Here is a 25,474-nt window from a genome sequence, read left to right as displayed (position 1 = left end):
AGTCCCCATCTGTCTTAGTCAGACCCCATCTGGGGAACTGCATTCAGTTTTGGACTCCACATCTCAGGAAGGATATATTGGCCTTGGAGGCGGTGCAGCGCAGATTCACCAGAATGATACCATAAGAAACAGGAGCAGGAGTCGGCCAATCGGCCCCTCGAGCCTGCTCCGCCATTCAATAAGATCATGGCTGATCCAATCTTGGCCTCAACTCCACTTTCCCGCTCTCTCCCCATAACCCCTCGACTCCCCTGTAGCTCAAATATCTGTCAATCTCCGCCTTGAATATATTCCCTGACTCCGCCTCCACAGCTCTCTGGGGTAGAGAATTCCAAAGATTCACGACCCTCAGAGAGAAGAAATTCCTCCTCATCTCCGTCTTAAATGGGCGACCCCTTATTCTGAAACTATGCCCCCTAGTTCAAGATACCCCCCACTAGGGGAAACATCCTCTCACCATCCACCCTGTCAATCCCCCTCCGAATCTTATATGTTTCAATAATATACCGGGGCTTAAAAGGTTAAATTATGAGGACAGGTTGCATTCTCTTAGGTATAGGAGATTGAGGGGTGATCTGATCGATGCGTTTAAAATGATAAAAAGATTTGATAGGGTAGATACGGAGAAACTATTTCCTCTGGTGGAGGAATCAAGATCAAAGGGGTATAATCATAAAATCAGAGCTCGGCCGTTCAGGAGTGAAATCAGGAAGTACTTTTTACACAAAAAGGGTGTTAGAAATTTAGAACTCTGCCCCAAAAGGCTGTGGATGCTGTGAAACAATTTCAAGACGGAGATCGACAGATTTTTGTTGGGTAAGGGCTTCAAGTGATGTGTGGAGCAACGGCAGGAAAATGGAGTTAAGGTGCAGATCAGCCGTGATCTATTTGAATGGCGGGACAGGCTGAATGGCCCACTTCGGTTCCTAATGTTCCTAGCAGCTTGGGAGCAGGTTTACTGCCATTGGCCCAGCTCGGGGACGGTGCGTAGTTTAGGGAAAGGTAACAGGAGGTCCAGTGAGTTAGCAGTGGCCTTTCACCTTGGAAACATTGATTAAAATCCGGTCCTCTATTAGCCGACTGTACGGGTCCAATATGAAATGAGTTTTGGGAAGTTTTAATCCCATGCCGAGTGAGCATGGGCCTACAGCACCAAAATGTCCTTAATTCTGCACTAATTAGCAATCTCACTTAGAGAGGCCACAGGATGGGTGGCTAGTGTGCAAACAATGTCCTTGGTGTGATGGGGGTTATGCCTGATGTTGCGGTGGAGGCATGTTGTTAAGGGCAGAGTAGAAGTAACTTTCCCTTCGATTTAGCTGTGTTGTCTTTGAATGTACCTGTTGTACCTGCTGTAATAATACTCACAAACCATAGAATCATACAACACTGAAGGAGGCCATTCGGCCCAACATGCATGTGCCGGCTCTTTGAAAGAACTATCCCATTAGCCCCACTTCCCTGCTCTTTCCCCATAGACCTGCAACATTTTGATGCGTATGAGAAATTGATGAGTATTAAAAATAAAGGGGGGAAAATTCAGTTGCTTTGCGCCTCCCGTTAGCGCCCAAAGCAACTAGCGCCTGTGTGCAGCACCGCCCACGCCTCCCGCAAAATTCAGCGGGAGTTTAGCGGCGGCGGTAACCGGTGGTGCCCCAAGCCGCTGCGCCGCCGGCGATGATGTCATCACCGTGCGCAGCGCCCCAGCCGCGATCTTCGGTAGCGCCCCCTGACTTACCGCCAGACGCTATGTCCGACGGGGACAGGGGGGGCTTACCTGCGGCCGGGGAGGCGCTATTTAAAGGCGAGATGCGGGGCGGCCATTTTTGTTGCTGGCCGCTTGCCAGCACCTGCCTGCGCTCCCGTCCCTGGCCTCCTGAACCGCCCCCCCACCGCCACCCCCCCCCGCCACCCCGTGGAGTGCCGGCTGCGCTCCAAGAGCCTGGCACTTCTCTTGAGCGCCGGGCACTTTTGCCGCCCCTCCCAATCCCCGGGGGCCCAGCGAGGCCCCGGGTCGTGCTGCGCAAGGCCCCTCCCCTATAAGAAGGGGAGGAAGGCCTGCAATACCGCAGCACGTAGCGCCGCGATATTCCCTCGCAGCGCCCCAAGAGGGATGCGCGGCGCTTTCAGTAGCCCCCGCTTCCCTCTTGGGGGTGTTACCACTCAATTTCAGTCGTGGGGGTGCTAATTTTTCCGGGGCGCTAAAAGCAGCACCCCGGCGAAGTTAGCACCCCCTAAGGGGGCGCTACTCAATTTTTAACCATAAATTTGCTGTTTGCAAGGTAATAGCATCTTCATTGGAAGCAAGTGAATCATGATTTACGAGACAGTTATTCAATTAATATTGCCGTTGTCTTGGTGCTTTTCTGACATTGCCTGATGCAGCCTTGATAATTCCCTGCAGCTGTTTGAATATTTGGCGCTTGTGATCTCCAACTGTTTCTCTGCTACTATACATTTACCTTGCTGTTACTCTGATTTTTTCTTACTTTCTGCCTGGTGTTACCCTGTCCCGGGTATTGCCCTGTTGTCCTGGGTATTGCTCTGTTGTCCCGGGTATTGCCCTGTTGTCCCTGGTATTACTCTGTTGTCCTGGGTATTGCGCTGTCCCGGGTATTGTCCTGTGCGCACCTTAGCGGGAACATTGGCCTTAACTTCTTTTGTGCATTTGGACGATCCCACCAGGAGGTCCGATATACCCAAGTGATGAGCTCTATCCTCCGACTCACTGTGAGCAATGCTATGGAATGACTTGAATTTGTATATTGTCTTTTACAACTTCAGGACGTCCCAAAGCTCTTTACAGCCAGTGAAGTACTGTTGAAGTGTAGTCACTGTTGTAATATAGGAAACGTGGCAGCCAAATTGCACACAGCAAGCTCCCGCAAAGAGCAATGGGATAATGACCGGATAATCTGTTTTTGTTATCTTGATTGAGGGATTCATTTTGGCCAGGTCACTGGGGAGATCTCCCCTGCTCTTCTTCAAAATAGTGCCTTGGGATCTTTTACGTCCACCTGAGAGAGCAGGCGGGGCCTTGGTTTAACGTCCCAACCAAAAGACGGCGCCTCCAACAGTGCAGCACTCCCTCAGGACTACACCCACCAGGAGTGTCAGCCTAGATTTTTGTGCTCAAGTCTCTGGAGTGGGACTTGAACCCACAACCTTCTGACTCAGAGGTGAGAGTGCTGCCCACTGAGCCACGGCTGACACCAAAGATCAATTATGTAAATATAAAACAAATTCTAGCAATTAAAAAAAAAGCCCAGTACAAATGGCATCTTCCAGTATGACCAGAGGCCCTCATTAACAGGAACACTTGCTTAAAAATAGGAAGTTAAGTATTGTCAGAAAATATCAAATCAGCATCATTTAAATTGGTTTAGTCAGGCTTCTGAAATATGCTGAGTTATGGTTTCAAATTATTTCATACACATGAGTTCAGTTTCAATATGACCTCTATTTGCTCAGATGATTCTCCAATGCATTTTGGACCCATTAAAATTCTGCTTCCTATGTAGCCCTGATTCTTCAGTTGGACTCTATCTTGATGCTAAGCCAGCTATTTGGATACACTCGAGGGACAGGTCCCATTAAGTGAGTGTCCCGGGTATTGCCCTTTCCCGGGTATTGTCCTGTTGTCCCAGGTATTGCCCCGTTGTCCCGGGTATTGTCCCGATGTCCCGGGTATTGCTCTGTTGTCTCGGTTATTGCCCTGTTGTCCTGGGTATTGCCCTGTTGTCCCGGGTATTGCCCTGTTGTCCCGGGTATTGCCCAGTTGTCTCGGTTATTGCCCTGTTGTCCCGGGTATTGCCCTGTTGTCTCGGTTAATGCCCTGTTGTCCCGGGTATTGCCCTGTTGTCTCGGTTATTGCCCTGTTGTCCCGGGTATTGCCCTGTTGTCTCAGTTATTGCCCTGTTGTCCTGGGTATTGCCCTGTTGTCCCGGGCATTGCCCTGTTGTCCCGGGCATTGCCCTGTTGTCTCGGTTAGTGCCCTGTTGTCCCGGGTATTGCCCTGTTGTCCCGGGTATTGTCCTGTTGTCCCAGTATTGCCCGCTTGTCCCGGGTATTGCCCTCTTGTCCCGGGTATTGCCCTGTTGTCCCGGGTATTGTCCTGTTGTCCCAGTATTGCCCTGTTGTCCCGGGTATTGCCCTGTTGTCCCGGGTATTGCCCTGTTGTCCCAGTATTGCCCTGTTGTCCCGGGTATTGCCCTCTTGTCCCGGGTATTGCCCTCTTGTCCCGGGTATTGCCCTGTTGTCCCAGTATTGCCCTGTTGTCCCAGTATTGCCCTGTTGTCCCGGATATTGCCCTGTTGTCCCGGGTATTGCCCTGTTGTCCCGGGTATTGCCCTGTTGTCCCGGGTATTGTCCTGTTGTCCCGGGTATTGCCCTGTTGTCCCGGGTATTGTCCTGTTGTCCCGGGTATTGCCCTCTTGTCTCGGTTATTGCCCTGTTGTCCCGGGTATTGCCCTGTTGTCCCGGGTATTGTCCTCTTGTCCCGGGTATTGCCCTCTTGTCCCGGGTATTGTCCTGTTGTCCCGGGTATTGTCCTGTTGTCCCGGGTATTGCCCTCTTGTCCCGGGTATTGCCCTCTTGTCCCGGGTATTGCCCTCTTGTCCCGGGTATTGCCCCGATGTCCCGGGTATTGCCCCGTTGTCCCGGGTATTGCCCTCTTGTCCCGGGTATTGCCCTGTTGTCCCGGGTATTGTCCTGTTGTCCCGGGTGTTGCCCTGTTGTCCCAGTATTGCCCTGTTGTCCCGGGTATTGCCCTGTTGTCCCGGGTATTGTCCTGTTGTCCCGGGTATTGCCCTGTTGTCCTGGGTATTGCCCTGTTGTCCCGGGTATTGCCCTGTTGTCCTGGGTATTGTCCTGTTGTCCCGGGTATTGCCCTCTTGTCTCGGGTATTGCCCTGTTGTCCCGGGTATTGCCCTGTTGTTCCAGGTATTGCCCCGTTGTCCCGGGTATTGCCCCGTTGTCCCGGGTATTGCCCCGATGTCCCGGGTATTGCCCTGTTGTCCCGGGTATTGCCCTCTTGTCCCGGGTATTGCCCTGTTGTCCCGGGTATTGCCCTGTTGTTCCGGGTATTGCCCTCTTGTCCCGGGTATTGCCCTGTTGTCCCGGGTATTGCCCTCTTGTCCCGGGTATTGCCCTGTTGTCCCGGGTATTGCCCCGGGTATTGTCCTGTTGTCCCAGTATTGCCCTGTTGTCCCGGGTATTGCCCCGATGTCCTGGGTATTGCCCTGTTGTCCCGGGTATTGCCCCGTTGCCCCGGGTATTGCCATCTTGTCCCGGGTATTGTCCCGTTGTTCCGGGTATTGCCCCGTTGCCCCCCGGGTATTGCCCTCTTGTCCCGGGTATTGTCCCGTTGTTCCGGGTATTGTCCCGATGTCCCGGGTATTGTCCTGTTGTTCCGGGTATTGTCCCGTTGCCCCGGGTGATGCCCCCTTTCTGTTCCTCGTTTCCATGGCAATAAGTGATTGCCCCGCCCCCTTCCGTTGGCCGGTGACGTCAGACGCAGCGCGCTGTGACCAATGGGGAGCCGCTCCGCCTTGCGTGGTGACGTAGGGCCGCTGGGTGTGTTGGTCGAGCCGCGGTTTCCGCGATTCCGCAATGAGGGGCAGGATGGCGGCGCGGGACAGGCAGCCGCTACTGCGGCCCGAGGAGTCGGAGAGCGAAGGTATTGGGAGAGGGAGAGGGAGAGGGAATGGGAATGGGATTGGGATTCAGTCCCTGGGTCCCCCGTTCCCCAGCTTCCCCCTTGTTCCCTAGCTTCCCCCTTGTTCCCTGACCACCGGTCCCCTGCCTCCTGCCCCATCCCTCCAGGTACCCCAAGCCCCGCACTCTCCCATTCCCCCCGCCCTCCCTGTCTCCATTCTAAATGATATGTCCACCTATACATAATGCAATCCAGGTGAAACAGCGATTTACTTGTACTTCCTGCAATCTAGTATACTGTATTCGCTGCTCACGATGCGGTCTCCTCTACACTGGGGAGACCAAACGCAGATTGGGTGACCGCTTTGCGGAACACCTCCGTTCAGTCCGTAAGGGTAACCCCCGAGCTTCCGGTCACCTGTCACTTTAATTCTCCGCTGTACTCCCACTCTGACCTCTCCGTCCTCGGCCTCTTGCCCTGTTCCAATGAAGCCCAGCGTAAGCTCGAGGAGCAGCACCTCATCTTTCGATTAGGCACTTTACAGCCTTCTGGACTCAACATCGAGTTCAACAATTTCAGATCATAACCTCGGCCCCTATCATTTTTTTTTCTCTTTCTCACATGGCAGCTGTCGATCATTCTGCATTGCCATTTACACCTCATCTAGAGTCATCTTATGTTTCTTAACTTATCCCATTACCATCTCCTTTTGCCTCGCACCATCATCCCTTTTGTCTCTTAATCTCTCCTGCCTTCCAGCCTATCACAGACCTTCCCTTTTTCCTCCTCTCCGTGCCCCTACACTTGCTTAAAAACCTGTTCCATCTCCAACTTTTTCCAGTTCTGACGAAGGGTCACCGACCTGAAACGTTAACTCTGTTTCTCTCTCTACAGATGCTGCCTGACCTGCTGAGTATTTCCAGCATTTTCTGTTTTTATTTTATATTATATATATATATAATGCAAGTTGCCTCTGTGAATTTTTCACTCTGCCAGTGATTCAGTCACCTCAGTTTGGTACTTTTCTGCCTCCTCAGCCTGCACTGCAGGGAATCTTCCTCTGCTCCACCTACCTCTCCTCCTCAGCTTCCTTAATTGTGGTGCGTTTTTCCAGTTGAGCTGTAAATAATGTAAAATCAAATAGTCTACATTTAAAAAAAAAGAGCAGAAGGTACTACTTTAAAATTTGTGACCGAATTATGTCTCTGCGCCCTGTGACCGTTAGCCTCTGTCCTCTAACCCCGCTCCACTTGAAAATGACACTTGGTCCTAACCAGTGATCCCTTTGAATATTAAGGGAATCACGTGATATTGGGGATAGTTCAGGAAAATGGAGATGAGGTAGAAGATCAGCCATGATCTTGTTGAATGGCGGAGCAGGCTCGAGGGGCCAAATGACCGACTCCTGCTCCTATTTCTTATGGTATGTTCTTTAAGCTGCGCTTTGTTATGCGCACAGCCTGTTTCTTTTAATGCGCGGTCCCTTTAAATTTCTGCGCATGCACCGTATTTAAATACCGGTAAATGGCCTACGCGGGTCCTTTCAACTTAGTGTGCCGCCGCGTGCGCACCTTAGCGGGAACATTGGCCATAACTTCTTTTGTGCATTTGGACGATCCCACCAGGAGGTCCGATATACCCAAGTGATGAGCTCTATCCTCCGACTCACTGTGAGCAATGCTATGGAATGACTTGAATTTGTATATTGTCTTTTACAACTTCAGGACGTCCCAAAGCTCTCTACAGCCAATGAAGTACTGTTGAAGTGTAGTCGCTGTTGTAATATAGGAAACGTGGCAGGCAATTTGCGCACAGCAAGCTCCCGCAAAGAGCAATGGGATAATGACCAGATAATCCGTTTTAGTGATGTTGATTGAGGGATTAATTTTGGCCAGGCCACTGGGGAGATCTCCCCTGCTCTTCTTCAAAATAGTGCCTTGGGATCTTTTACGTCCACCTGAGAGAGCAGGCGGGGCCTCGGTTTAACGTCCCAGCCGAAAGACGGCACCTCCAACAGTGCAGCACTCCCTCAGCACTACACCAGGAGTGTCAGCCTAGATTTTTCTGCTCAAGTCTGGAGTGGGACTTGAACCCACAACCTTCTGACTCGGAGGCGGGAGTGCTGCCCACTGAGCCACGGCTGACACCAATGATCAATTATGTAAATATAAAAAAAATTCTAGCAATTATAAAAAAAAAAAAAAAGCCCAGTACAAATGGCATCTTCCAGTATGACCAGGGGTGGGGAGGCCCTCATTAACAGGAACACTTGCTTAAAATAGGAAGCTAAGTATTGTCAGAAAATATCAAATGAGCATCATTTAAACCGGTTTAGTCAGGCTTCTGAAATATGCTGAGTTATGGTTTCAAATTATTTCATGCACACGAGTTCAGTTTCAATATGACCTCTATTTGCTCAGATGATTCTCCAATGCATTTTGGACCCATGTCAAATTCTGCTTCCTATGTAGCCCTGATTCTTCAGTTGGGTTCTATCTTGATGCTAAGCCAGCTATTTGGATACACTCGTGGGACAGGTCCCATTAAGTGAGTGCCTTTTTCGAGTGTTTGCGTGGCTCATCCACGGGTCAAGGAGGGCAGCAGATTCTGGGGTGTTGAGGTGGACCGGGTAGATTTCGTGAATACGGGCAGCCAGCACAGGTCTGCCAAGCATGGAAGCCACCATCAAAGGTAGAAGTGAAACTGAGTCAGTGTCGTAAGGTTCAAGTTAGTCGCCCTAAATCATCATTTGATGTGTATGGCTAGAGTACAACAGACACGCGGGGTTGTAACAATCAATACATCAATGATGACAGACAAAAAAAACTAACCGGGTATGACAACAACAACTATGTACACTCACACCCCTGTGTGGAGTCCGGCTTGGGTCCATACCCACCATTTGGGGCTCTGGAGGTTACATCTTGGACTCCGTCAACTTTGGAAAATCTTCTCAAGGCCCCTGATCCCTTGGAATGGTGGGGGCTTCCTATCCAGGGTAACCTGAGTAGATTAACCGCTATTGGTAGCATTCAAATTGTCAATACTCTCGCCTGGCCGCGATCTTAATTGGCAGAGCCTTGTTCCGTCAGCCCTGTAGCAGCGAGTCTGACATGAGCTTTTGTACTGAGGCCTCTTTTCAGTTTGACCCCCGGAGGGCATCAAAAGCATGGTGTTTTGTAGCTTTTCAGTCCCCTCCTACGGGAAGGAATGATCGCCGCCGATCATCCTCGAGTTACTCGGCTAGTCAGTTTGGCTGCACCGACGTGTCGCCGGCCGGACTGCGTACGGTCTGACTCACTGTGGTTCGGAACTCAAAAGATTGCCAAGCCCTGCGGTCACTTCTTAGCGGTTGAGAAGATTTGGTTACCCGGCCTATTTGTGGAGTTACTTGGCCAGTCGTTTAGCCAGCACCGAAGTGCTGTCCAGCGGGACCGCAGGGAGGTACGACTCACTGTGACTTTGAACCCCAAAGGTGGCCACAGTTACTAATTCAGTCCTACTCTTTCCCCCCGTCCCCCCGTCCCCCCCCCCCCACACTTCCACTTCAACATGATGTATCTTTAAAATATTAACAATTGCTATATGGGCCATTCTTTCCATTGAAAGAAAATAACTTGTATTTATATAGCGCCTGTCACAGTCTCCAGGATGCCCCTCAGCACATCACAGCCAATGTATTTTTGTTGGGAAATGCGGCAACCAATTTGCGTACAGCGAGGCCCCACAAACAGCAGTGAGATAAATGACCAGATAATCTATTTTAGTGATGTTAGTTGAGGGATAAATATTGGCCAGGACACCGAGGGAGAGCTCCCCCTGCTCTTCTTCGAAATAGTGCCGCGGGATTTTTTACGTCCACCTGAATGGCCTCTGTTTGACGTCTCATCCGAAAGATTGTACTTTTTGAAGTGTAGTTGCTGTTGTAATGTAGGAATCGCGGCAGCCAATTTGCGCACAGCAAGCTCCCACAAACGGCAATGATGTAAATGACCAGATACAGGAAACTCTCTTTACCGGCACCTAAATAACCGGAAATCTGTCTTAACCGGCAAAATTCAGGAGTAGGTTCAGGTAAGTTTTACTTCATATTAGTGGCCGTGTAAGCGGGGTTCCTGGATCTGTGGCCGTGTAACCGGGGTTCCTGTGGCTGTGCAACAGGGACGCCTGGATCTGTGGCCGTGTAACTGGAGTTCCTGGATCTGTGGCCGTGTACGGGGCTCTCGTACCTTAGTAAGTATACCTCTCTGTAATCCGGACATTTTGATCAACCGGCACCACGCCGGTCCCGTCGGTGCCGGATAAAAAAGAGTTTCCTGTAGTTTGTTTTGGTGATGTTGGTTGAGGGCGCAAGGAGAACGCCCCCTGCTTCTCTTTGAATCGGCCACATTTATTCACTGTTGTCGTTAAAGCTTCTGGTAAGGCTACTGGAAAAGCTGCATTCTGTGATTCACATGACTTATGTGCGCGTGCAAACCTGACCCACTGGAAAGGCAGAGGAGAAATGTGGAGATTTGCCAGAGGCAAAGGCACTGAAGCAGCACCAGGGAGAATGAGATACTGAACTTACTCGACGATTAGCGACTTCACATTACTTTGTGGCTGCGGGGAATGTATCCGCATCAGGTTTACACTTGCGCAGATAAACATTTGTGGAAATTTAAAAAAATGAAAAATCACTACATATTTAAAAATAATCTTTTCCTCCAATTCCCCCCCCCCCCCTCCAAACAAATGAAAGTGCAGTTGTTTCAAATCCTCGCTGTTTAAGTTGTGATGGGACGCGGTGGTTATGTTTGATGTGTTTGTAACTAATCTACACTTTGAGCTTTTCCCCTCAATCTCACCAATTATCTGAATTTTACTCCACTGAAATTCTGCAGAATGTATGAAAGAAGGAGCACAGCCATCAATAAGAATGCCAAACAGAGAGCCCCTCTTTACTCTCTTCTCCCCCACCTCCCTAGTTGGGATTACTGTACTGATGTCCCTGGTTACAGCAATGCCGTTGCTCCCTTTGGTCTCCAGCCCTGCTCAGTTTTCTTCTCCGCGCCTCTTTCCCAGACCTCTTATTCTTCCCTGACATCTTCTACCTGCCGACACCGCGGCTCACTGGGTAGCACTCTCACCTCTGAGTCAGGAGGTTGCGGGTTCAAGCCCCACTTGAGGTTATCCACTTTGGTGGCAAAAACAGGAAGGCAGATTATTATCTGAACGGCAATAGATTGGGAGAAGGGGAAGTGCAAAGAGACCTGGGTGTTCTTGTGCACCAGTCGCTGAAGGTAAGCATGCAGGTGCAGCAGGCGGTTAAGAAGGCAAATGGTATGTTGGCCTTTGGAGCGAGAGGGTTTGAGCACAGGAACAAGGATGTCTTGCTGCAGCTGTACAGGGCCTTGGTGAGACCACACCTTGAGTATTGTGTGCAGTTTTGGTCGCCTTATCTGAGGAAGGATGTTCTTACCATGGAAGGAGTTCAGCGAAGATTCACCAGACTGATACCTGGGATGGCAGGAATGACGTATGAGGAGAGATTGGGTCGATTGGGCTTATACTCACTGGAGTTTAGAAGAATGAGAGGGGATCTCATTGAAACTTATGAAATTCTGACAGGACTGGACAGACTAGATGCAGGGAGGATGTTCCCGATGGTCGGGGAGTCCAGAACCAGGGGTCACAGTCTAAGGATAAGGGGTAAGCAATTTAGGACAGAAATGAGGAGGAATTTCTTCACCCAAAGAGTGGTGAACCTGTGGAATTCTCTGCCACACAGGGCAGTAGAGGCCAATACATTAAATATATTCAAGAAGGAGTTGGATATATTTCTTAAGGATAAAGGGATCAAGGGATATGGGGAGAAGGCAGGGACAGGGTACTGAATTTGGATGATCAGCCATGATCTCATTAAATGGCGGAATAGGCTCGAGGGGCCGAATGGCCTACTCCCGCTCCTATCTTCTATGTTTCTATATTTCTATGTTTCACTCCAGAGACTTGAGCACATGATCAAGGCCGACACTCCTGGAGATGCCGTCTTTCGGATGAGACATTAAACAGAGGCCACTCGGGTGGACAATAAAAGGTCCTGTGGTCTATTTCTAAGAAGAGCAGGGGAGTTCTCCCCGGTGTCCTGGGCCAATATTTATCCCTCAACCAACATCACGAAAACAGATTATCTGCTCGTTTATCTCATTGCTGTTTGCGGGGCCTTGCTGTGCGCAAATTGGCTGCTGCGTTTCCCCAAATTACAACAGTGACGACACTTCAAAAGTACTTGATTGGCTGTAAAGCACTTTGGGCAGTTCTGAGGTTGTGAAGAAGCTATAGAAATGCAAGTATTTTCTCTCCTCCAGCCTCTAACACTGCTCAATCTGATGACTGCACTTGACCTGACTCCCCCTGAGCAACACCACAGGAAATCGACTAGTGGTGTCGAGAATCGTGTTAGTAATTCAGGAACCCTCCCCGTCAGTATCTGTGAGTGCTAAGACCCCTAATAAATAGGCGTAGTTGACCTGTTCAGAGTTCAATAATGGAGTTGATATTACTTTCTGCTTCGGGGGGAAAAAAAATCATAAGATAGGTTCAGGTGAAGCTGATTAACCCAGTTAACCTTATCCTTCCAGAATACTGACCATACCCCCCTTGCCTTTGCAACACCCAGCTGTTCCAGTGCCCACCTTGACAACCCATTCCTGCTGCTGATCACCCTCGAGAATATTTCCAGATATTTTTTTGTTCACACACTCCTGAACCTGTATCCTTTTATCCAGCTGCCCTGGTGTATCTGAAAGTCCTGATAAGTATCCTGTAAACCTTTTATATAAGGTCCCCTCCGAAGTGTATCTTTTATGAGGTCAATTAGACCTGGTTTGTCCTGTCATTCCTTGCGGCTTATGCAGTCATTCCGACACTGGGCATCACCCTTGTCGCTTTCCTCTGTACTGCCTCTAGAGTCCAGATGGACCCCTTAAGCTGTGCTGATTGAACTATGAGGATTATTCCAGGTGCAGTCTGACCAGGACACTACAACTTCAGCTTGACTTCGAACATAAGGACATAAGGAATAGGAGCAGGTGTAGGCCCTTATTGCATCACTCTGTTTGCAGATGGTGAGTCATAAGTAAAAACATCTATAGGTTACTTTCAACTTCCTCCTTGGCATGTTCTGTCCCATTCATGAAGTACACGTGACTCCTATTTGCCTACTTTCAATGTGTAGTACAATGCACTTGATGTACTGACTTTTATCAGCCACGTCAAGCTCTTTTTCTAAGATCTTGGCTGTCGCCATTACCTTGCTGCAATGACAAATACTTGTATTTATATAGCGCCTTTAACATCGTAAAACTTCCCAAGGTACTTCACAGGAGTATTATAAGACAAAATCTGACACCGAGCCACAGGAGATATTAGCGCAGGTGACCAAAAGCTTGGTCAAAGAGGTAGGTTTTAAGCAGCATCTTCAAGGAGGAGAGAGGTAGAGAGGTTTAGGGAGGGAATTCCAGAACTTAGTGCCCAGGCAACAGAAGGCACGGCCGCCAATGGTGGAGTGATTAAAATCAGAGATGCTCGAAGCCAGAATTAGAGGAGCGCAGATATCGCGTAGGGTTGTGGGGCTGGAGGAGATTACAGAGCTAGGAAGGGTCGAGGCCTTGGAGGGATTTGCAATGAGGCTGAAAATCCAGGTTCTTTATGTATCCCATAACTGGAGGTAACCCAGCATGACTGGTCCGTTTCCTCATTACTGCCCCTATTTCAATGGAGCTTCCTTTATGACTACCCTCAGCTTCCTTCCCTTTATCCAATTACTAACTCACCGCCATAACAACCTGGATTTCTACAGTGCTCCTCAACCGCAGAGAGAGATCAAGTGCTTTACTGGGCAGCAGACAAAGAGCGGACCTCGACCAGGAGGGCGGAGGGGAACAGCGAGAGTTGGAGATTGGCAGGGGTGGCAAGAGCACCATCAAAGAGAAGTGTCTTGGTGACTATGCAGAGGTGCCGAGGGAGGGAGTTCCAAGGGTGAAAGCATTAGTGCTCAAAGAAGCGACGAGTTGAGCACTAGCCGCATCTGAAGAGGATGGCTCCAGTTTTGATGACTCTTAGCTGGTGGAAGTTTTGGCTGATCCAGGTCTTGATGTCAGACAGAGTGGCAGGGAGCAAAGCTGGGTGTCATTGGTGTGTATGTGGAACCTGATCCCGTGCCTGCGGATGATGTCGCCGATGGGTAGCACATTATACTTAATAACCTAAGAAATAGATGCAGGAGTAGGCCATGTGGCCTCTCGAGCCTGCTCCGCCATTCAATAAGATCATGGCTGATCTTCTACATCAACTCCACTTTCCCACCTGATCCCCATATCCCTTGATTCCCTTAGTGTCCAAAAATCTTATTGATCTCAGTCTTGAATATACTCAATGACTGAGCCTCCACAGCCCTCTGGGGTAGAGAATTCCAAAGATTCACCACCCTCTGAGTGAAGAAATTTCTCCTCCTCTCCGAACTAAAAGGCCGACCTGGTATTCTGAGACTGTGACCCCTGGTTCTAGACTCTCCAGCCAGGGGAAACATCCTCCCAGCACCTCCCTGTCGAGCCCTCAAAGAATTTTATATGTTTCAATGAGATCACCGCTCCTTCTTCCAAACTCCAGAGAATATAGAGTCATAGAGTTTTACAGCACAGAAAGAGGCCCTTCGGCCCATCGTGTCCGCGCCGCCCATCCACCCCTGTCCTGTCTAATCCCATTTTCCAGCATTTGGTCCATAGCCTTGTATGCAATGGCATTTCAAGTGCTCATCCAAATGCTTCTTGAATGTTGTGAGGGTTCCTGCCTCTACCACCCTTTCAGGCAGTGAGTTCCAGATTCCAACCACCCTCTGGGTGGAAAAAGTTCCTCCTCAAATCCCCTCTAAATCTCCTGCCCCTTACCCTGAATCTATGCCCCCTTGTTATTGACCCCCCTACTAAGGGGAAAAGTTCCTCTTTATCTACCCTATCTATGCCCCTCATCATTTTGTACACCTCAATCAGGTCCCCCCTCAGCCTTCTTTGCTCCAAGGAAAACAACCCCAGCCTGTTTAGTCTTTCTTCATAGCTGAGGCGCTCCATCCCAGGTAACATCCTGGTGAATCTTCTCTGCACCCTCTCCAAAGCAATCACATCCTTCCTATAGTGAGGCGACCAGAACTGCACACAGTACTCCAGCTGTGGCCTCACCAGCGTTTTGTACAGCTCCATCATAACCTCCCTGCTCTTATATTCTATGCCTCGGCTAATGAAGGCAAGTATCCCATATGCCTTTTTAACCACCTTATCTACCTGTTCCGCTGCCTTCAGAGATCTATGTACATGTACACCAAGGTCCCTCTGACCCTCTGTACTTCCTAGGGTCCTACCACTCATTGTGTATTCCCTTGCCTTATTTGTCCGTCCAAAATGCATCACCTCGCACTTTTCAGGGTTAAATTCCATTTGCCACTTTTCCGCCCATCTGGCCAACCCGTTTATATCGTCCTGTAGCCTGAGGCTTTCCTCCTCGCAATTTACCACCCCACCAATTTTCGTGTCATCTGCGAACTTACTGATCATACCTTTTACATTCTCATCCAAATCATTTATGTAGATCACAAACAACAAGGGACCCAGCACCGATCCCTGAGGTACCCCACTGGACACAGGCTTCCAGTCACAAAAGCATCCTTCGACCATCGCCCTCTGCCTCCTGCCACTCAGCCAGCTTAGGATCCAACGCGCCAAGGCACCCTGGATCCCATGGGCTCTTACCTTCTTGACCAGTCTCCTATGCGGGACTTTGTCAAAAGCTTTACTGAAGTCCATGTAAACCACATCCACAGCATTTCCCTCATCCACCCCCCTAGTCACCCCCTCGAAAAATTCAATCAGATTTGTCAGACATGATTTACCCTTGACAAAGCCATGCTGACTATCCCCGATTAATCCTTGCCTCTCCAAGTGGAGACTAATTTTGTCCCTCAGAATTTTTTCCAATAATTTCCCTACCACAGATGTTAGGCTCACTGGCCTGTAATTCCCTGGTTTATCCCTGCTACCCTTCTTGTATAGTGGTACTACATTAGCTGTTCTCCAGTCCTCTGGTACATCCCCTGTGGCCAGAGAGGTTCCGAAAATTTGTGTCAGAGCCCCTGCAATCTCCTCCTTTGCCTCCCACAGCAGCCTGGGATACATCTCGTCCGGGCCTGGGGATTTATCCACTTTTTGGCCTGCTAAAACCGCTAGCACCTCCTCCCTCTCGATGCTAATATGTTCAAGTATGTCACAGTCCCCTTGCCCGATTTCTATGTCTGCATCGTCTCTCTCCATAGTGAACACAGATGCAAAAAATTCATTTAAAACCCCGCCTACATCATCTGGCTCTACACACAGATTGCCACTTTGGTCCCTAATGGGCCCTACCCTTTCCCTGGTTATCCTCTTGCCCTTAATATACTTATAAAACATCTTAGGATTTTCCTTTATTTTGCTCGCCAGTGTTATTTCATGGCCCCTCCTCGCCCTCCTAATTTCTTTTTTAAGTATGCCCCTGCACTTTTTATACTCCTCTAGGGCTTCTTCCGTCTTTAGTCTTTTGTAACTGCCAAAAGCCCCCCTTTTATTTCTAATGCATTTTTGTATATCCCTTGTCATCCAAGGTTCCCTTTGCTTGTTGGTCCCACCCTTGACCTTTACAGGAACATGTTGGCGTTGTACTCTCTCTATTTCCCTTCTGAAAGTCTCCCACTGTCTTGATGTGGATTTTCCTATAAGTAGCTGCTCCCAGTCCACTTTGGCCAGATCCTGCCTTATCATATTAAAATCGGCCTTCCCCCAATTTAGAACCCTTATTTCCGGGCCGTCTTTGTCTTTTTCCATGACCACCTTAAATCTCACCGAATTATGGTCACTATCGCCAAAATGCTCTCCTACTGACACTTCCACCACTTGCCCGGCTACATTCCCCAGAATTAGGTCCAGTATCGCCCCCTCTCTTGTAGGACTTTCTACATGTTGCCTCAAAAAGCTCTCCTGGATGCACTTTAAGAATTCTGCACCCTCTAAGCCTTTCACACTCTGACTATCCCAATTTATATTGGGGAAGTTGAAATCCCCCACTATTATTACCCTATTATTTTCGCACTTTTCTGAGATTTGCCTACATATCTGTTCCTCTATCTCCCCCTGACTGTTTGGGGGCCTATAGTACACTCCCAGCAAAGTGCTTGCCCCCTTTTTGTTTTTAAGTTCTACCCATATGGCCTCATTAGAGGAACCCGCTAATATATCATCCCTCCTTACTGCAGTAATTGACTCCTTAATTAATATTGCAACACCCCCTCCCCTTTTACACCCCCCTCTGTCTCGCCTGAAGATTCTATACCCCGGAATATTGAGCTGCCAGTCCTGACCCTCCCTCAACCATGTCTCCGTGATAGCAACAATATCGTACTCCCATGTGTTCAACAACAACTTCAGTTCGTCCACCTTATTTGCAAGACTCCTTGCATTAAAATAAATGCCTTCCAGCCCTGCCATATTCCCTTTTGCCTTCGCATATTTGCTCTGCCTTGTTTTTTTCTCTGTATTTGGCTGTAAATCACCCCCTGCTATAGCTCCACTCTGTACCCCAACCCCCTGCCAAGTTAGTTTAGGCCTAGTCTACGCCACGTGAAGAGGAGGTAGCCAACAGTGTAGCTTGGGGTACAACCTGAGGTCTAATGGAGGATAGTCTAGTACGAAGGTTGTTATAAATCTCATCATAAAGAAACTACTCATGAAGTAACGCTGGACGGCCAGCTGGTGGCGCCGTCCAAGGAGTATAAATACTCGGGCGTGGGCCCAGCTTGCCCAGGAACATTTTGTAAGACAGGAACTAGTGAAGTACAACTAGACCTCCATGTTCTGAAACAAGTTGATTAAAGCCTTGCTTTATACTCAAACCAAGTGTGTAGTGAGTTTTATTACGTCAAAGGTGCTTTTACTTATCAAAGGTCCTTTGGAAGTTTGACTATGATGTATGGCTTCCCCTATCAATATGGGCTATCCTCTCCTCTATGAAGCTGGTAAGACGAGATCTGTCCCTTCTGAAGTCACATTGACAGTTATTTAAAACACAGAGACTCTTCTGTTTTGCTTCAGATTATTTTGCGATTATTCAGTTCAGGTTCGTGACTGTAGTTATAAGATGTGGCTCCGTCTCCCTATTTTGAATATGGAAAGTACACTTGCCTGTTTCCATTCTGTTGGAACCTCTGCAGTGTTCATTGACTCCCTCAAAACGACTGTCAGTGCTTCACGCATCTCCTCCCTTGTCTCTCGATCCTGGGGTTCAGTCCACCCGTCCTTGGGGATTCATTAGCTTTCTGTCCTTTGAAGCTATTTAGAACCTTGGCTTCACTATTGGAGCACGGAATGTGTTTGGTGGTGGATGATGATTCTTGACACCTGCCAAGTGGTTTACTATCAAACTCGCTTTCAATCCCACATGGTCCCTAAGAGATTTAGTTTTTTTTCTCCCAGATTACTGTTGAGTTCATGGGAACAGGAGTGTGCCATTCAGGCCCTCGAGTCTGTTCCACCATTCAACTAGAGCAAGGCTGATTTGGATCTTAACACTATTTACCATTTGCCCAACAGGAACCTATCTATCTCAGTTTTCAAATTTCCAATTGCCCTTCAGCCTCGACAATTTTTTTTTGGTGGGGGAGTTCCAGATTTCCACTACCCTTTGTACGAAAAAATGCTCCCCTGAACGGCCTAGCTCTAATTTGTAGGTTATTCCCCCCGCCCCCCCCCCCCCTTTGTTCAGGATTCCCCCACCAGAGCAAATAGGTTCTCTCTACCTATCCTATCAAACCCTTTTAATCATCATAAACACCTCAATTAGATCACCCCTTAATCTTCTAAACCCAGGGGAATACAAGCCAAGTCTGTGCAACCTGTCTTCATAATCTAACCTTTCTAGCCCTGGTATCATTCTGGCGAATCTGCACTGCACCGCCTCCAAGGCCAATATATCCCCTCTCCGATGCGGTGCCCAGAACTGAAGGTGCAGAATATTGGAAGAATTGCGATAGCAAAATACTGCGGATGCTGGAAATCCGAAATAACAACAGAAAATGCTGGGGAAAAACTCAGCAGGCCAGGCAACATCCGTGGGGAGAGAAATAGAGTCAATGTTTCGGGTCGAAACCCTTCGTCAGAACTGAGAGAAAAAGCAGGAAATGAAACAAAAGGCAGTTTGGGGGCTGGGAAATGGGGGAGGGGATGAAAGAAGAGACATTAAGAGATATTCAAGGCGAGACGAGATGGTAATAGGACAGGTAAAGAAACAAACAATGGCTCTAGATGAAGTGTGAAATACGCTGGCAGAGTGAGAGACAGCTGCCGTGTGGGAGAGAGAAAAAAGGAAAAGTCACAAACCAAAAGTGTGGACAAAAAATAAAAATATACTGTAATGGGGGCCGAGGTTATGATCTGAAGTTGTTGAACTCGATATAACAACAGAAAATGCTGGAAAACTCAGCAGGCCAGGCAACATCCGTGGAGAGAAATTAGAGTTGACGTTTCGGGTCGAAACCCTTTTTCAAAACTGGAAAGGAAATAAAATAGATCGAAGGCAGGGCTGCGATAGAACAAAAGAAGTAAAAGAGACATTAAGAGGTATTCAAAACCAGACGAGATGGTAATAGGACAAGTGGAGACAAAAGACGGCTGAGATTAGGTGTGAAGTGTACTGGCAGGATGAGACAGAGCTGCCATGTGGGAGAGAGAAAAAAAAAGGGGGAAGGGGAAGGGAAGACCCAAAACAAAGGGGTAGAAAAAAATATAAGTAAAATTGTAATAGGGGCCGAGGTTATGATCTGAAATTGTTGAACTCGATATTGAGTCCGGAAGGCTGCAAAGTGCCTAATCGGAAGATGAGGTGCTGTTCCTCGAGCTTACGCTGAGCTTCCGTGGAACAATGTAAGAGGCCAAGGACGGTGAGGTCTGAGTGGGAATGGGGCGGTGAATTAAAATGACAGGCGACCGGAAGCTCGGGGTCATCCTTACGGACTGAATGGAGGTGTTCCGCAAAGCGGTCACCCAATCTGCGTTTGGTCTCCCCAATGTAGAGGAGACCACATCGTGAGCAGCGAATACAGTATACTAGATTGCAAGAAGTACAAGTAAATCGCTGTTTCACCTGGAAGGGGTGTTTGGGGCCCTGGACAGTGGGAAGGGGGGAGGTAAAAGGGCAGGTGTTGCATCTCCTGCGCTTGCACGGGAAGGTGCCAGGCGAAGGGGAAGGGCTGTTGGGGGTGATAGAGGAGTGGACTAGGGTGTCTCAGAGGGAGCGGTCCCTATGGAATGCTGAACGGGGAGGGGAGGGGAAGATGTGTTTGGTGGTGGGATCACTTTGGAGGTAGCGGAAATGGCGGAGGATGATCCGTTGAATGTGGAGGCTGGTGGGGTGAAAGGTGAGGACAAGTTGTTGAACTCGATATTGAGGCTGTAAAGTGCCTAATCGGAAGATGAGGTGCTGTTCCTCGAAGAATTACTTTTGGTTTTGGGTTTTTGCATGCGCTAGTGCGCCCCTTACTGGTCCTACCGCAGACTCGATGGCATTACCAAATACGACCTTAACCAGCCTTGATTCAGCCGACAGCAGCGGACACACCCTCTGTTTGGTGGGACTCTAATTTAACTGCTGCAAACTTTATTGCCTAGATGGCCTGAGGCAATTCAGCCGACTGAGCCTGTCCCACGATGCTCTATTGTAACATGTCACAAGCCCCGGTGCCGAACTGGACCCGCTCAACTTCTGTTTGGAAACACGCAACTCGTTTTTTGTTTTTGTTTGTATGATTTGTTTTCAAAATGATGGAAAAGTGTTACTTAAAATTGAAGAATGCTCTATACTGTTCTCTGCCCCCATTCTCTAAAGGCCCATTGATGGTCTGTTTAGTAGACTGGCTCTCTGCTTTACCAATTGGCCTCCCCGGCAGGTCTGAGGAAGGATGTTCTTGCCATGGAAGGAGTGCAGCGAAGATTCACCAGGCTGATACCTGGGATGGCAGGAATGACGTATGAGGAGAGATTGGGTCGATTAGGCTCATACTCGTTGGAGTTTAGAAGAATGAGAGGGGGATCTCATTGAAACTTCTAAAATTCTGACTAGATGCAGGAAGGATGTTCCCGATGGTGGGGGAGTCCAGAACCAGGGGTCACAGTCTAAGGATAAGGGGTAAGCCATTTAGGTCTGAGATGAGGAGGAATTTCTTCACCCAGAGAGTGGTGAACCTGTGGAATTCTCTACCACAGAAGGCAGTAGAGGCCAATTCATTAAATATATTCAAGAAGGAGTTGGATATATTTCTTAAGGCTAAAGGGATCAAGGGATATGGGGAGAAAGCAGGGACAGGGTACTGAATTTGGATGATCAGCCATGATCGCATTGAATGGCGGAGCAGGCTCGAGGGGCCGAATGGCCTACTCCTGCTCCTATCTTCTAAGAGGAGCATATAAACATGGTGGAGCCACACACTGAGGTCATTATAGCGTTGCTGTCCCAAAGCATACGGGCGAAGGAATGGTAATTTAAAGACACTTTGAATTTTTAAAGTGAATACACCTAATCATCGTAGCTCCTGCCTAGAGGTAGATTGCACAGTCAAATGATTTGAGGTGTGATTTAATTCAGTGCTTCCTTTATATCCTACTTGCAAAACTTGGTGCGCCTCTCTTGCTGTTTCTCTCCTAACAGCACATTTCTGACTTTAAAAATAATCAGAATGAGTTTCTTCTGATTTTTTTCTTTTCAGTGCTGTTTCGAAACGGGCCAATTTTGATTTAGGTTTGTTTGCCAGAGGGGTCCAGCTGGAATATAGAATCCTGTCTCTCGAGAGAAACGGGACTGTTTTTGTTAACTGAAGGCAGTTTTGGAGCTGTATTTGTTCTCAGTAACAGCCTGTCTCTCAGCATTCCTGTTGCTTCCGGGTCCCCTCTGATGCATTGCAGATGGCAACAAATCGACGTCATTAAACCGCAGTTTCGGGCCAACTTCCGATCTTTGCCGGGTTCCTCCAGCCCTGCTCGGAGTGGAGCTGCTTTGCACTAATCTGCCCGGTAACAGAATGACGACTTCTCTTGCAGGCGAATTTCTTTCTGAAGAGGAGAAAACTGTCAAGTCTGCCGAGAGTGACCAAGTCTCGTTTACCTTTGAAGAAGCAGTCGAAGAATCTGGTAAAGATGTGTTTCTGTGATCCTTTTGCATTTTGGTGATGGTTTAAAAACCATTATTGGCTCTATTGTAATATTATTGCTGTTGTGTGTCCTGTGTTTTTTCAGGTTTTGGCACTTTCCACGTGGCGCTCTTGATTATCTGCGGATGGGCAAATGCCAGCGATGCCATTGAAATCCTGTGTGTGTCATTCCTGCTTCCCACTGCCCGGTGTGACCTTCAGCTTAGCACAGCAGACATGGGTTGGCTTACAGCAAGTATCTTCCTAGGTACACCTTTTACAACCTCCGATGACTGTTCTTTGTGCCAGCGGCCGACATCCACTTTGGTCTCAACTCAAGTCAGTAGCAGGGACAGTAGAGGTGCCAGACGTGAAGCTGAAAATGAGCAGACTGACTGGGAAATGTTTCCCCCGTGCCATTTTCGCCCATCGTGCCGCTTTCAGCTGGGCGGGGGGATTGGGGTCTGAATGGTCTGTCCTCCTTCCACCAAGACAGTGTGACCGTCCAAGAGCTTCTCTGCAGCAAACCCAGCGTTGGTTTGTGACTGGCTGGTGGCGCATCCTGCAGGATGGCACTGGACCCATTGGCTGTGGCAGCCTCGTGGTTATGGTACTGGACTATCAATCCAGCGGTTGGAAGATCAAGTCCTGCCATGGCGCGAGGAATTGGAATTCAGTATAACCTGGGCTGCCACCTGATAAAATGACCATGAAAGCTGCCAGATTGCTGTAAAAGCTGAAGTCCTTCAGGGACCCCTATCTGGCCTACATGTGACTCCAGTCCCACTCTACATGATTGACTCAATGCCCTCAGGGCAATTGGGCATGGGCAATAGTTGTGGCCTTGCCAGCGTCGCCCGCATCACGAGAACAAATATAATGAAAATAGTTCCTTGTGCTGATTGTAGTCAGACCGAGATTTCAAAGTCTTTGGTAGGAGTCGATGGGCTCCAAGAGCTGGTCAACTCTTGGGTTGAAACTTTTAATCTTCTAGGTGGGAGTTCCACAGTTTAACTGCTAGACGAATTAGGGCACTGAGAGTCCAGCAGCCACTTGCACTAGTTGAGTGGTAGCTGCTTAGAGGAATGGGATTTTCTGTTTAGCAGCAGTTTGTGGGACGTGTTTAGATTATAAATTCACAGTATACCCACAACTAGCCTAACTGAGCGCCTGACCATGGCAGATGACTCCTATGCACAAATAAATGGCTGTACAAGCTGCCAAATAAGTCCTCGTGCCGGCGAGACTCAAATGTCAGTCTTTTCACTCCAGCTTACAAAGAAAGACTTGCATTTATATAGCGCCTTTCGTGACCTCTGCATGTCCCAAAGCACTTTACAGCCAATGAAATGCATCTGAAGTGTAGTTGCCGTTGTAAGGCAGGAAATGTGGCAGCCGATTTGCGCACAGCAAGCTCCCACACAAACAGCAACGTTAGAACGGCCCCAGATAATCCGTTTTTTAAGCTATTGGTTGAGGGATAAATATTGACTGGGAGAACTCCCCTGCTCTTCAAAATAGTTTCACGGGATCTTTTACATCTACCTGAGAGGGCAGACGGGGCCTCGGCTTAACGTCTCATCAAAGGTGAGGAAGCCAAAATAAACACACCCTGTTTTGTTGGCTAAATTCTGCAGGGGTGCAGTGTGTTTATCTGCTATCTGTTGCCAGCAGCTGATAATATATGGATCTTGTCCATGTCCTGGCTTTTGTCTCACTCGCACTGTAGAAATGGATCTGGCCTTGATAATTCGAGGCAACCGTTAAAATTAATTTCCTAGGATGTTCAAATCAGTATTTGTACTAAAGGCTGTTTTATAGTCGATCAAGTTTACAAATAATGGCCCATAATTTCCTGGCAAGTTCCGACAAAATTTGCAGGATCTCACCAGCAAGCACCAGAGCGTTAAAAACCACGTGAAAATTAAAGTTTGTAGCCAACAAACCGGAATCGGTGTAAAAGATCAAGGAGTAGGCCATTTAGCCCCTCGAGCCTGTTCTACCATTCAGTGAGATCATGGCTGATCTGCGACCTAACTCCCATCTACCCGTCTTTGGCCCATATCCTTTAATACATTTGGTTAACAAAAATCTATCAATCTCAGAATTAAAATTAACAATTGGCCCAGCATCAACTGCTGTTTACAGAAGAGAGTTCCAAACTTCTACCACCCTTTGTGTGTAGAAGTGTTTCCTAACTTCACTCCTGAAAGGCCTGGCTCTTAATTTTTAGACTATGCCCCCTAGTCCTGGACCCCCCAACCAGCGGAAATAGGGTGGATGGAGAGAAACTATCAGTTCCCCTTAATATCTTGAAAACTTCGACCACGTCACCCCTTAACCGTCTAAATTCCAGGTAATACAAACCTAGTTTGTGTAATCGCACCTTGTAATTTAACCCTTGGAGTCCAGGTAGCATTCTTTGCCATCTTCTCTAACTCTCTGCTACCTGTTTCCTATCTTCCCATGCTTTTTTAGAGTTTAAAAGGCTTGATATATCTTTGTTGTTTTGCTTCCCAGCTCCCGCCGTCTTTTTTTGCTTCCCAGCTCCCGCCGTCTTTTTTTAGATGGGGGCTATTGTCTTTTTGTAGAAAAAGGGTTTGTCTAAATATAGTGACACAGCGACAGTTTCAGGCCGGAGAAGATCTCTGGCCCACCTACCCACAGTATTCCATTGCTGCATAACCAGTTTAGCAGCCAATGAGTAACTTCGAATTAGAAGATTGACGCATTCAAATCATGGATGTGACTAGGTTAATAATTGTGTTTTTTTATTCATTCACGGGATGTGGGTGTCACTGGCAAGGCCAGCATGTATTGCCCATCCCTAGTTGCCCTTGAGAAGGTGGCGGTGAGCTGCCTTCTTGAACTGCTGCAGTCGGTGTGGTGAAGGTACTCCCACGGTGCTGTTAGGGAGGGAGTTCCAGGATTTTGGCCCAGCGGCGATGAAGGATCGGCGATATACTTCCAAGTCAGGGTGGTGTGTGACTTGGAGGGGAACTTGGAGGTGGTGGTGTTCCCATGCGCCTGCTGCCCTTGTCCTTCTAGGTGGGAGAGGTCGCGGGTTTGGGAGGTGCTGCCGGAGAAGCCTTGGCGAGTTGCTGCAGTGCATCTTGTAGATGGTACACACTGCAGCCACAGTACACCGGTGGTGGAGGGAGTGAATGTTTAAGGTGGTGGACTATGTCTGAAGATGAAAGAAAGATGAAGACTTGTATTTATATAGCGGTTTTCGTGACCTCAGGCCGCCCCAAAGCACTTTGCAGCCAATGAAATGCTTTTGAAGTGTAGTCACTGTTGTAATGTAGGAAATGCCCCAGCTAATATTCGCAGAGCAAGGTCCCACAAAGGGCAATGTGATAATGACCAGACCATCTGTTCTCCTGATGTTGGTTGAATGATCAATATTGGGCAGGACAGCGGGGAGAACTCTTCTTTGAAATAGTGCCGTGGGATCTTTTGCGTCCACCTGAGAGGGCAGACGGGACCTCGGTTCGGTCCAACGAACATGGAAGTGCTTGCCACTGACACACGCTCAACTGTAGCACTTGGACAAGCAAGTTTGTCTTTGGTGCTCA

The 25,474-nt window shown here is 48.5% G+C and overlaps 1 protein-coding gene across 1 annotated transcript in view; it reads left to right on the top strand.

Annotated features, from left to right (window-relative positions):
* Positions 1-5,578: 5,578 nt before the first annotated feature.
* sv2 (synaptic vesicle glycoprotein 2) overlaps positions 5,579-25,474 on the top strand; it is an 82,620-nt gene continuing 62,724 nt past the window's right edge. The window contains exons 1-3 of the mRNA XM_085972176.1: positions 5,579-5,677; positions 21,808-21,897; positions 22,003-22,164. Coding sequence (XP_085828302.1) covers positions 5,611-5,677; positions 21,808-21,897; positions 22,003-22,164 — 319 coding nt within the window. The 5' untranslated portion in view covers positions 5,579-5,610. The remainder of the gene's footprint in view (positions 5,678-21,807; positions 21,898-22,002; positions 22,165-25,474) is intronic.

This window comes from Somniosus microcephalus, chromosome 32 (genome assembly GCF_052327205.1).
Source record: "Somniosus microcephalus isolate GS21.2 chromosome 32, FLI_Smic_1.0, whole genome shotgun sequence".
NCBI lineage: Eukaryota > Metazoa > Chordata > Chondrichthyes > Squaliformes > Somniosidae > Somniosus > Somniosus microcephalus.
Note: the sequence above shows the minus strand (reverse complement) of the source record. Positions and strands in the feature narration are given on the sequence as shown.